The sequence below is a fragment of the Panthera leo genome, chromosome A3, assembly GCF_018350215.1.
Source record: "Panthera leo isolate Ple1 chromosome A3, P.leo_Ple1_pat1.1, whole genome shotgun sequence".
Lineage (NCBI taxonomy): Eukaryota > Metazoa > Chordata > Mammalia > Carnivora > Felidae > Panthera > Panthera leo.
In genome coordinates, this window is record NC_056681.1 from 19,094,502 (window position 1) to 19,107,099 (window position 12,598).

General features: G+C 45.4%; 1 protein-coding gene across 1 annotated transcript in view; it reads right to left on the reverse strand.

Annotated features, from left to right (window-relative positions):
• The window catches only part of TOP1 (DNA topoisomerase I), a 95,543-nt gene extending 89,206 nt beyond the window's left edge, over positions 1 to 6,337 (reverse strand). The window contains exons 1-2 of the mRNA XM_042930965.1: positions 6,063 to 6,337; positions 5,705 to 5,729 (exon numbers count right to left, since the gene is read on the reverse strand). Of these exons, the coding sequence (XP_042786899.1) occupies positions 5,705 to 5,729; positions 6,063 to 6,095 (58 nt within the window). The 5' untranslated portion in view covers positions 6,096 to 6,337. The remainder of the gene's footprint in view (positions 1 to 5,704; positions 5,730 to 6,062) is intronic.
• Positions 6,338 to 12,598: the final 6,261 nt, after the last annotated feature.

A 12,598-nucleotide genomic window follows, 5' to 3' on the forward strand; every position in this document is an offset into this window, starting at 1 on the left:
GAATACCATCCAAAAAGAAATTTAACACCTAAGTTGCTTATGTCCCTTTGAATTTCTTGATTAAAATTTTAGAGACATAAATGACAAAGACATTTAATAGCTTGATACTACAATCTATATACCTGAAGATATACTTGAGATAATCAGCAAAATCACTTCTCAGTTTGAAAAATACTTAGCATCTTTCTTGAACATACAGAATAAAAATCATGTTAAATAATACCTGCTACTAAGCATACTGTCATTTCCTATAACCCTACCAAAAATAACCATTAATATCTAACATATTCTACCAGCTTTTTTCCACCTAATAATAAAGCCCAGGCTTCCATGCTACCCGTCCTCCCTCCCTCCCCCCCACAATCTTTAACCCCCTCCACAGTACCCAAGCACTGGTGCTATCAACACAGAGCATACACACAACGCACACCTAGATAGGCAGGTTGTGGGGGAAGGGCAGAGGCTGGCAAAACGCTAATTATTCCTTGCCTCTCTAGATTTCCCACTTCCATGACTGGTCTGGTGCCATAGGGATAGAAAGCTGTATCTCAAACTTGGATTTACAAGACAAGGAAATAGAGAAAAGACTTGTGCCAACTATTACTACTCAAAGTTTAATCACAATCTGAAAGCTTCCTTTAAACACAATACTTCATTCACTTCTTAAAATCCAGTTAGGGGGCGCCTGGGTGGCGCAGTCGGTTAAGAGTCCGACTTCAGCCAGGTCACGATCTCGCGGTCCGTGAGTTCGAGCCCCGCGTCGGGCTCTGGGCTGATGGCTCGGAGCCTGGAGCCTGTTTCCGATTCTGTGTCTCCCTCTCTCTCTGCCCCTCCCCCGTTCATGCTCTGTCTCTCTCTGTCCCAAAAATAAAATAAAAAACGTTGAAAAAAAAAAAAAAAAAAATCCAGTTAGGAACTTCTCCCATCCCAACCTTTTTACCTTAAGAAGCCAATTCTCAATTCTCAATAGCCCAAATGCCCTTGTTATGCAAAGTTAATGGCTCTAAATATTTAAGAGGCAGATTATCTAAACCACAGGACACGGAAAAGTCACTCAACTGACTCTCCCATATACAAAAGCGATGAATTGACTACCTTTTACCTTCTTTCAAAAGGTTTTTTTTTTTTTTTTTTTTTTTAACCTCAGGGTCCCATATCAAATATTCAAGCATTTCCATAGCCTCATTCAAAACTAAACAATTACACTTGAATCCTTTTTTCCAAATATAGCTAGAACTTTATTGGAGTTCAACATAGTTTCATAAGGGAAGGATGAAATCCCTCACAAAAACATACTTCTGGGGAAAGAACTTTGCATCTGATAAAAATCAGGTTTTATTTTGTACTAAAAATGTGGCTAAAGTTGTTAAAGATCCATAACATACATATGCATTAATACCCAATTAATACAACATGCACAAATTCAGTATAATCTGAAGCCTCCTAAAATGAAATATATCCATGAAGTACAATAGAATCATTTCGCATACGCTTAGCAGAGGATAACTGTTATAACTGATACACGACACCAAGCTTTCTAAAACATAGATATTTTTGCACCCCCCCCCAACACATATGCTGAAAACAAACAAAAAACCCCCAATGGCCTAATTTTGGAATAAAAGAGTTAAAACATATGAAGAATCCCTGGCTCTTTCTTGTACATGGTATAAATGGATACCAATTCACTAGGACCCAGAACAAATTAATGAATCACTCCTTCAAACTCTCACAATTCCTCATTTTCATGCTGATGTTAAAAAAAGTCAGATAATTCTTTTTTTACTACAATTGGTAAGTGAGATTTGGGGACTAACTCTGGGTTTGTATTTTCCATTTTACCTACTTTGGTAGAAAAGTAGGAGCTGGTGTCATCAATATTACCTAGTTTCACCTTTCAAACTATGAGGTGTTTCTGATTCCTTTAATAACTCCTGGATTTTCTTGTTTTACCAGCAACATCGGAATCTGAAATTTGTTTGGAAGTTCTGATATGCTAGTAATCTAAAAAACACATGTTGACAAGCAACTTTGTTTCAAGTCTAAATAGTATTAAGATGCTACAGTAGTCACTAATTCTGAAAAGATGCCCCAAGGAGTCTAGCTGTAGAAAGAAAAACACTGGAGCCTGATACTTAAGTGCTCCTGGATTGAGCAAGAAGACGTGCCAGATGTCATTTGAAGGCACCATCAGTTTGCAGTTTTAAAAATGTGATGGTAACTTTCAGATATCCACATCATCAGTCTTCCCACCCCCCACCTCAACCTGCAACTAACAGCACAGAAATACATCTGTCTGCATCAGAAACAATTCATATTTAATTCTTCCATACAATCCGAATCTATTAAGCTAAACCAGAATCAACACAAGATGATGTCAAATTATGATCCCATATAACATTGCTTAGAATAGTCAGTCACTGATGGAATCAAGCATTATACTTTGCTCATCCCAAGGAGGGAAGAACCCCACAAATGCAAAGTGGATGGGCAAAAACTTGAAACAGCAGAAGGATCACTAACCCCCAACATGATGTTACCATTTTCAACTCTGCGGATAACCTGGCAGTTACTGTAATAATGACTCAGACCCACCACACTTAGTGCTACCAACACCTAGGAAAAAGGTAGTCAAAAGATTACGGTTTCTACTACTGAAACTCCAAGCTCACCATCAATATTTTAAATATAAAAGCATTTCACAAATAACAGATTTTCCCAGCAGTTAAGCATGGGCCAGAATGTTGTGAACTTCAAATGAACAGCAACAGTGTTAACTATTGTAAAGAATGAACTCCAAAGGGCATAAAACCTTTCAGATCTTAAGGGACGAGGGCAGGTAGAATGAGGGATGTTAGTATATATGAACTTCCACAGTTAATCTGTAAGTTCAGCTAAGTCCACTTACAATCGTGCTACAGCAAACTCTTCTTAATACAAAGATCAATAATGACATGTCTGTGTACAATTAAACACTGATTTTTATTTTTTAAAAACAGTCTTTCACGGTTACATAAATCAATCACTTGTTACCAGGCTATTACTTAATAGAGCAAGCACACAGTTACTAACACTACACCTTTCTTCTGAACAATATTTACAAAGATAATTAGTCCAGTGTCAGACACTTACGGTGGTAGGGAGGCAGTTAAAATGCTTTTTCTCTTGAAGGAGTAGGTTAGTTAAAAAGTAAGCAAATGACAAACTAGCAAATCCTTCCCTCCCACATTTTTCAGCTCTGTGAGAAAATAGAGATGTTCAGCTTTTAATTTTGTCATACTACAATCACATATATAGCATACTGGCTACACCTGGGAGCTTTGGAGTGCCCCACTCCCTGCCCTTGGGAAAGCTAGTAAACATACTAAGCCTCAGTTTCCCCATCTATAAAACAGAGATAATAGTATTTAACTCATAAGGTCCTTCCAAGGACTAAATTGAATTAGATAATCCATGCAAAGAGCTGAGATTCGTGCCAGGCAGACAGTAAGTATTCAACAAATATTAACAATTACTGCAATTACAAGTGATCACATTCTAGAAGTCAATATAGTCGGTTTCAATCTCTATAGAAACAGCATTAAAGATCAACAACCCACCCAGCCCACAATCATTCACATACTCAATAGTTCCTTTGTATAATTTAAGTGAGCAACATGGAGAATAACTTATTGATGAGAAAGGACTAAACTTTCTTTCACTACTAAATACATGACCTACTCAGCCTGGTCTTAAAGTCAAAAGAACACTTTTTCTGTGTTTTGCTCCTACCTTCGCCGAAGAGGTCAAAAGGACTCTTTACAAATCCTCACCTGCCACGTCCTTTCTTTGCTCCCACATCCCTAAGAAACATCTACACTCTTTTCGGTTTTCTGAACTGCAGGGGCCTCATCTCCCTTTTAAAACCCTGATAGGTTAGCTCAACATAGTTAAGAAATACTCCAACCCCTGACACTCAGCACCTAGTCTTGCACAACACTCAGAAGTCACCTCCTCTGAGAAATTTCCCCACCCCCAGACAAAATTAAGTCCCCTAGTTTCTCAAAGCATTTTGGGTATACATATGCCTTAGCACCTACCTTATAATTAACTAATTATGTCTCTCTCGATAGACTGAATTGAGGGCAAGAGAAGTGTTGTGGCCAAAGGGTCAGCTCTAGCACTATGCGCAGTGTTTGGCACATATCAGGTGTTCAAGAAATGCAACATGTGAATTTAACCAGAATCTTTCCTTTCAGAGTCCCATCTCTTGCTAGATGCCCCATTACAAAACCTGAACATAAGGCTGCTCTCAGTATACCAGGCTAACACGATGGACTGCTGATTACAACATCAGAAAACATACTCATCAGCTTCTCCCATTGGAGAGGTTCCCGGAACCCAAACTCAATTGAGCAGGATTATGTACCATCAGAATCAGTGGGAATTCCCAGCACACTACAGAGGGTACTTTTCTCCTTCAGTAAGATTGTTGAAAAGCCCTCAGGGTGAGCTTTTTATTGGGGGAACTCTTCATTGATTAAGTGAAGTGGAAATACTCAAAGATAAATAAATGCCTCGATTTGGCTGAAAAGGGGTCAAAATCATAAAGTTCTGGGAAAAGCAAGCTAGCTCTTGATTCCTGAAAAACAGAGACCTCTAAAAAAGAACAGGAAGCAGGGGTGGGTGCTGGTCACCCTTTGTTTCAATAAATAAAATCTCTTTTTCTTCCCTACAGCCCAAAAGAAAAGGCCAATACACCAAGTCCAGATGAGATGCTCAACAATCTTTCCTCCTGACAAGTACACTAAACTGAGGTTCTTTAAAAAATAAAAAAAAAAGGAAGAAAGAAAAAAGGGGGGAAAAGTGCTGCCTTAGGAACCTCAGCCACAATGAAAAGTTCTAGTAATACTTTAATAAAAAAAAAAAAAATCTATCTCCCTGGGTCCAACATTTACATTGGACGGCCCACAGAGAACTTGCAAACTTTCTGAAGGGAGGGACTACTACCTCCGCAAAGAACACAACTTGGGAAAAACAATCTCAAAATATGAAGAACTCCACAAAGGGCAGCTTTAGTTTTAGAACCATAATTCCCATCACAAACAACTTCCACCATCACCACCCCCAACCACCACCAAATTCAACAGTTGCCGGAGGATATCTTTCATTCTGGAAACAGAAGAGGAAACAAACAAGCAGCAGAAAGGGAATAACCCCCAAAATAAAGTTCTCTTTGGAAAAAATTGTAACAATTCAGTCTCCCACCCTTCCCTCTCTGGTGAAGTCTATGATTTATACGGCTTTGCTCTGCAGAAAGCTCTTTCTGGGCAGCTCAAGGAAAGAGCCGAGGGAGGGAGAGAAAGAGACACAGGCACAGAAAGGAGAGGAGAGAGAAAAAGAAAATGGCGCAGAGACTAAGTCCCGACTGTCGACAAGGCGACTTTCCCGGGAGGAATCCGGGCCGGGAAAGGCTGCCCGAAGCCCGGCGGCGGGCGACGCCGGGTCTCCGTTGCCCCCTCTTGGGAGGGCCGTGATCTGGGGGTGCTGGGGTCCCCGGAAAGGGGGTCCAGAGGCGGCCCGATGGGAACAATGGGGCCGGTGAGCGAGGAGCCGGGACTTAGTCTCTGGGACGCCATGTCTGTCCTCTGCCCGGCTCCAGCGGGGCGCGGGGTAGGCGGCCGGCGGCGGGAGGACCTGGGGTCGGGGCGGGGGGCACACTCACCATTCAATCGGAAATCCGCTTCAATCTGGAGAAAGAAAAGGGGGAAAGATGAACAAAACAGGCACATTTAACCCCGCGGGCGGCGAGCGCGCGGAGCCGGGGGCCTAGCCCACCCTGCGCCCCAGGGAGGAAGGGACCCCCCGGGAACGGCCTTTTAAGGGGCAGCCATTCCCACCCCCGCCACCCCAATATGTAACTTGGCGGCTTTCGTCCTAGGCCTAGCGAGCCCACCTCCGCCGGCCGGCCGCCCCTGGCCTGGGGCTCCGGCCTGTCAAAGCGGCCGGGCCGGGGCCTGCGCTGGGGGTCGCGGAGAGCCGGGGTGGGGCCGGGGCGCCGAGAGGACCGTGCCGAACTGTACCTGGGAATCGTTGTGGAGATGGTCCCCGCTCATGTCGGCCGGAGCGGTGAGAGCGGCGGGCGGCGAGTGGCGCCGAGGAGACGCAGACGGTCGAGACCGGCCTATGCGGGCGGACGGGAGCTCCCGGAGGCTCCCGAAGGCGCGGGTAAGCGGCGGCGGCTGCGGGCCTGAGACTCCCGGAACCGCTAAGGCGGCGACAGCGGCGGCGACGCTGACTGACTGCCGGGCGGGCGGCGAGAGCGGACCCCAGCAGTTGTGTAACAGCCTAAGTTCGCATTTCGGCTCACTGCGCCTGCGCGGCCGCTTTTAAACGAGACGTCGCGACGTCAGAGACTCGCGGAAGGAGGCCGAGGGTTGCGGGCCCGCCCCCTCGCTCTTCCAAAGGCGGACCAGGCTTTGCATCGCAAGCCCCGCCTCCTGGCCCTTGCGCGCCGCTGTGATTTGCATAAGGAGTCGACTCCTCCCAGGGCCGCCCACCCTAAGCAACCTTCCTTTCCTTTCCCCGCGCCTTTTCTCGGAACGCCGTACTCCTCTGCGAGGCAGTGCGCAGGCGCATCCCAGACGCCGCCCCCGGACCGTGGCCGGCAGCGCGGCCACGTGGTGGGCCTTTAAAGGCCGCGGCGGGACCGCGTCAGTCCCCGGCCGAGCTGCTGTCCTCGTGCTCCTTTCCGTAGCAGCGAATAACTTGGTGCCTGGGCTCTAGCCCTTCCACCAACTCTTCTTTGCTCCCTAGCCGGGCGCCGAGGCCGCCAGGAGACAGGAGCTCCCGCCCTAGCCTTTGTCCATGCCTTTCAACCTTCTGAATTATTTCACACTATTATTAATTTTAATTTTTTAACCAACCAAAGGTCTGGTGCAGCTCCAGTTTCCAAACGAGTACATGTAGTCCTGGGTCACAAGGGCCCTAATTTATTTCGTTAATTCAACAGACATTTATTGAGCGTCTACTGTGAGTCAGGAATTGTGCTGAAAAGGGGTGGTGGTGCAGGGGGCCAAGGGAATGGGACCTCAGGGTAAACACGACCTGGCTCTGTCCATCGTTGCATCCCTAGCACACTATAGGGCAGAAGTGAGATGCACAGGATAAAGAACTGCCATTTAGGGACCACCTACTTTGTTCTCTGCTCTGAATCCAACACAACAGCTCTGTGGGGCTATTTTATCAAACTGTGTCAGAGATAAGTGACCTACAACCTTCTACGTGACATCTACATTTGGATAACCTCACAAGCTTCTCCAGGGCCGAACTCAACATCTTCCTCCACCCAGCTAGAAAAGCTCCATCCTGGACAACTTCCTCCTTCCTTTCTCATTAGTCCAACCGGTTGCTTCTCTTCAACCCATCTACCTCTTCTGCCCACACATCTGTCGAAGTCTGCACTATCTCTTGCTTGCATTATCACAATACACTCCTAACAAGGGTCTCAGCCTCCATTCTGGCCCTCTCACAAGCTGATAGCCAACAAGAGCCAAAGTGAACTTTTCAACACGCGGGTCTACCTTACCCCTTTCCCACAATACTTCCCATCACTCTTGGCATAAAGCTCAAATTTCCTAAAGTAGCTCCCAGCTTTTTGAATTAAGCCACATAGCCTGCTTAATTCAAGTGTGACCTCTGTGAATTTTGCCATATTTACTTACCACTTCCACTATTTTACTTACTATTTTAATCGATCCCCTTCTTTACTTAGCTTCCTCCTAAATAATAATATCTATGAAATAATAATGTCTATGAAGTCATTTACAAATAAATACAAAAAGTGTCCATCCATGGACCACTGAAATATCTCTATCACATCTAGTGGTAAACACTTTGGGATTAATTCTTGTGAATGCTCCAAAGCTCAACATTAATATCACTTTTTCAATGTGATCCCCTTCCCCCACATTCTCTCACTCTCTCTTTCCTCACTGGGATCAAGTGCCCTTCATAGAGTGTCTTTTCCTTTGTAACACTTATCACAATTGTTATTAAGTTGCTAAGGAGGGCAATAAGTGATTTTATGTCTGTCTCCCCTATTGAACCCAAGGTCTATCTTTGTTGAAACTTGATCCCCAACACCTAGCAACAGATCCTACCAAAGAGGCATACAATAAATGAATGAAAGCAGGGTAATACAATGGTTAGGAGTGCACACATGGAAGTCAAACCAATCTAGGTGTGAGTTCTGCTCTGCTGGTAATTAGCTGTGTAACCTCAGACAAGTTGCTTAAGTTCTCTGAGCCCTAGTTTCCTCATCTGGACAATGACGATAATGGTAGAATTTTATTAGACTATAAAAAAAAAGTTTCTTGAGAACAGACAGCTCGTAAGTACTGAATTTTGGGTTTAAACTCTGATATGCCTGACTCCAAAGCTATGCTCTTTCTCTCAGGCAAACTGCCAGAACCAGTTTCGCCTTGTTAATGGTGTCTTTCAATAGACTTCCCATCTCAGAATCAATCCTAGACCACCAAGTGAGACATTTCAATATTATCTGTTTGCTGCAGGTAGGCCAAGATAATTCAAGGACCGCCTTAAGGAATAACAGAGTCTCTTACTACTACTCTACTGCCAACCCCCAAAGCCAAAGGAGACTCTGCATTTGATTTCCAGGTCCCTCCAAAGAAGATCTGGGTAGGCATAAAAACAGATCACAGACTCCAAAATCGCACAGTAAGCATGGTCCCATGCACAAACCTGCAGGTGTGCAGGCATTTTGTCACATAGCCACCCTCACTCTTGACACCTTAAATCAGTGTCTCTGCAATGTGGTCCATCCACCCCTAGTACTTGAGAAGATTATAGATAATGCATGGACAAACACTTTTACTGTAATTGTTAAGGATGTATTTCCATGTGTATGGGGGGAAAATATTTAACCACCACATCAAATCCATGATTTTAAGGATATAACTGTTTTGGATCAGGCTTTTAGAAAGTTGGTTGATTGGGGAGCCTGGGTGGCTCAGTCAGTTGGGCATCTGACTTTGGCTCAGGTCATGATCTTGCAGTTCAGGAGTTTGAACCCCGCATTGGGCTCTGTGCTGACAGGTTAGGGCCTGGAGCCTGTTCCGGTTTCTGTGTCTCCCTTTCTGCCCTCTCCCACTCATGCTCTCTCTCTCAAAAATAAATAAACATGCAAAAAAAATTGTACCTCTAAAAAGTTGGTCAGTTGATTTAGATAAAAATATCAAATAAGGGGCACCTGGGTGGCTCAGTTGGTTAAGTGTCTGACTCTTGATTTTGGCTCAGGTCATGATCTCATGGATCATGTGATCAAGCCCCGCAACGGTCTCTGCACTGACAACACAGAGCCTGCTTGGGATTCTCTTTCCCTCTGTCTTTGACCCTCCCCCACTCACATGTGTTTGCGCTCTCTCTCTCTCTCTCTGTCTCTCAAAAATAAATAAGCGTTAAAAATACATATATCAAATAATAACAAGAGGGAACATATAAGACAAATTCCAGTGAGGTCATAGGCAAATAAATGTGGCTTGGGAAACACTGCTTTAAATCAAGGCCCATGGACCATCCCAATCCCTATAAAAATAACTAGCAGATGACAGCTGATGTTATGGGCCTGTTTCCAAAGTATGCACTGTGAAAGGTGGACGATTTATAGATATCCCAGTAAAAGAAGGGCTGCATACATGTTGTTATGATTTAAAGTGAAACAGGTCTTTTCTCACAGGACTTCTCAGATTTATCAATATTCTAATACATACGCAAATCTTAAATAGAAGGAAATGAAGTGCAGTATCTCCAAAATGTATGTAAGCCCAGAAACCTTTTTTTCCACACTGCCTTTTGAGACTGGGCTCTTTGGAATGATCAGACCTTGGGCTACCTGATCTAGGTTGTCACCCAAGATCCAGCCTGTACTTATTTGCTTCTCAGTCTCTTGGGATTCTTCTTATCACCTTGGCCCAACTCTTGGCTTCCAGAACTGAACACCTATGCGGTTGTCTTGAACAACCTCTGCTTTTCAGGGACCTGTTCTTCTGCACAATGTACACATGTATACAACAAATATGCTGCTGTCCCTCTGGCTACGGTTGTTTGACCCAGGCTGACTTAAGATGAGTCACTCAGATCGACTTCCTTGAGACTTTGGAACTGGGAAGGAGAGAGTGGTCTCTCTTCTTGTGGATGGATCTATAGGATGTACACTGGGGAGTTGCCCTGGTGGTATTTTCTGTCAAGAGGGCCCAAGAAAGCTGGGAAAGGGGGAGAGAAGGAGGAGGAGAAGAGAAGGCCCTGAATTCCATCAGCCCTTATTTCACTTCTGTTCCTGTACCTTTGAATAAATTCCCCCCTTTTGTTCAATTGAGCTCCAATGGGTCACTTAAGACCAAGAGTTCTGAATAGTCCTCAGTCCTAATCTACGTTTGACTCCTGGGCACTCTCAAACCCTCTGTCACCCTTTGGACCTGGCTCTGGACCCCTCGTGTTATGGCACCTGGATACACCTGCCAGCATTTTGACCATGGATGCTGACACAGTCTCGACTCTGCCAATTCTTGGGCAGCGGTATCTTCTGGAAGTCCCCCCTGCCTGTGGCACCTTGTCTAAGGACCCGCTGCCCTGTTGAGATTTGGATACCCTCAGAAAAGAGTCTACTTGACACACAGGAAGGAGACTCAGACTAGCAACCCCAGTAACAACCAGAAACACCCTTTTGCCTACGGGTAACTAAACATCTCAGCAAAGGTTGAAATTTGTGGAATAAAAAGAAAAGAACAAACAGGAAAACTGGCAACTCTTGAGTCATGGAAGGATAGGATAGCGACAGGGATGGAGGAGCCTGGCTATGTGTCTCAGGGCAAGGAGGAGAGTTCACTTTCACATGCCTCCTTTATCTTACTGCCAGAAGACATCCATTCTGTAATGAGGACATTTATGCATTCAACCAATGGCCACTGAGGAATGAAGGAGGACTATGTGGTAGATAGGAACTAGTTATTCCTTGGGAATATAGACATTAATAAGACCTAATCCTCATTTTGGAGGAATTCCTAATCTGAGAACGAGACAGACATTCCCCAACTGTTACCATTAGGTACAAGGAATAACAAAGAAGAAGGGGCCAGCCACCAGTTGCTATGGGAATGCTGGGGGTGGGGGAAGCACATCCAACTCACCAGTGATTGTAGTAGGGGCAATGTTGGGAAAGGCTTCCAGATGAATGCCATTCTTGAAAGATGAGGAGGGGCTGGCCTGTGGAAAAAAGGGAGGGCATTGCAGCAAGAAGAGCACTTTGTGAAGAGGTGGAGAGTCACAGGCATGAGAGTAGGTTTGATCAGAATGAAGCAAAGGGTACATGTGAAATACACCAGAGAAGGAGGCTGGGAGGGTGGGGAGGCCTCTCCCATGACCGTGGCACTACTTCAGGGTGAGAAATGACAGGGTTTGGAGCAGGGGTGAGAACAACCATGCGCAGCAGAGTGGGGACAGTTTGGCAGAGCTGACCCGGGAGATAGGCAAGTTCATCAGTGGGCCCGTGGAAACCCTTGCAAGTGCTTCCGAAGTGTCATTAACCATGGCAGGTCACATGGAATCAGGGTGAAGGTGCAGACTGTTAAAAGAGGGCAACCCACGGGGAAGTTGTGAAAGTGCTCTCTCTCTCTCTCTCTGACACTCCCTCTCACAGTGTATGCCTGCTGGGGACATCTTGGGGCTGCTCAGGTCCAGCTGCCTCCAACTCAAGAACAGCAGGTAGGGGGAGGCAAAAAGGCAGAAACCCGGGGCTCCAGGACATTCTGGAAAATTCTGGGAGTGAGAGACACCCCAGGCTGACTCAGCATGACTCTCTAAGAAAATGGAACAAAAGCAGCAGCATCCCTTAACAACCAGCAGGTGACAGCTTAACCCAAATCAGGTTTTGACAAGATCTACCTCCCTGTGCTCCCTAGCAAGTCCTCCAAATACGAAGTCCAAATACTCAATGCCAACACTGCCACCCCGCCGCCCCCGCCGCCAGAGTCTGGCTCACTCCATCATTTTCTCTCCCCCTCACACAGCAACTTTTCCACTTCTTCTCCTTTCCCATTCCCCCCCCCTCCCGACCCCAACTACCACCTTGTTAAAGACAACGTGTTACATCAATTGGCAAGTTACTTGCTCTGCTAAGTGCTTCACTTACATTATCTCAGTTCTTAGGTCGCTGTTCCCCTCGCCTGGGTTGACATGTTTGGAAAGGCTAGTCCACATTTGCTGCCTTGTCTGTCTTATTTCCCATCCCTCAAACACTGCTGATCTGGCTTCCATTTTAATCAGAGACTTCCTAGTTTCCAAATAATTTAGCCATGTTCTCCTCTACCTTCTTGTAGCACTCAGTGATGTGGATGGGCACATTCTCTGGGCCCATTCCATTTGGCTCCAATGACCGTGAATTCTCTTGATTTCCCTCCTACCTCTGCAAATGCCATTTTCCTGCCTCCTCCTCATCTCCCAGCACATTGTAAGCATCCCCAAGGCTTCTGCCATCAACCTCTCTTCTCTCTCTACACCCTCCTCCTGGAAGCTTTATGGATTCTATATTGACTTCTGTAGA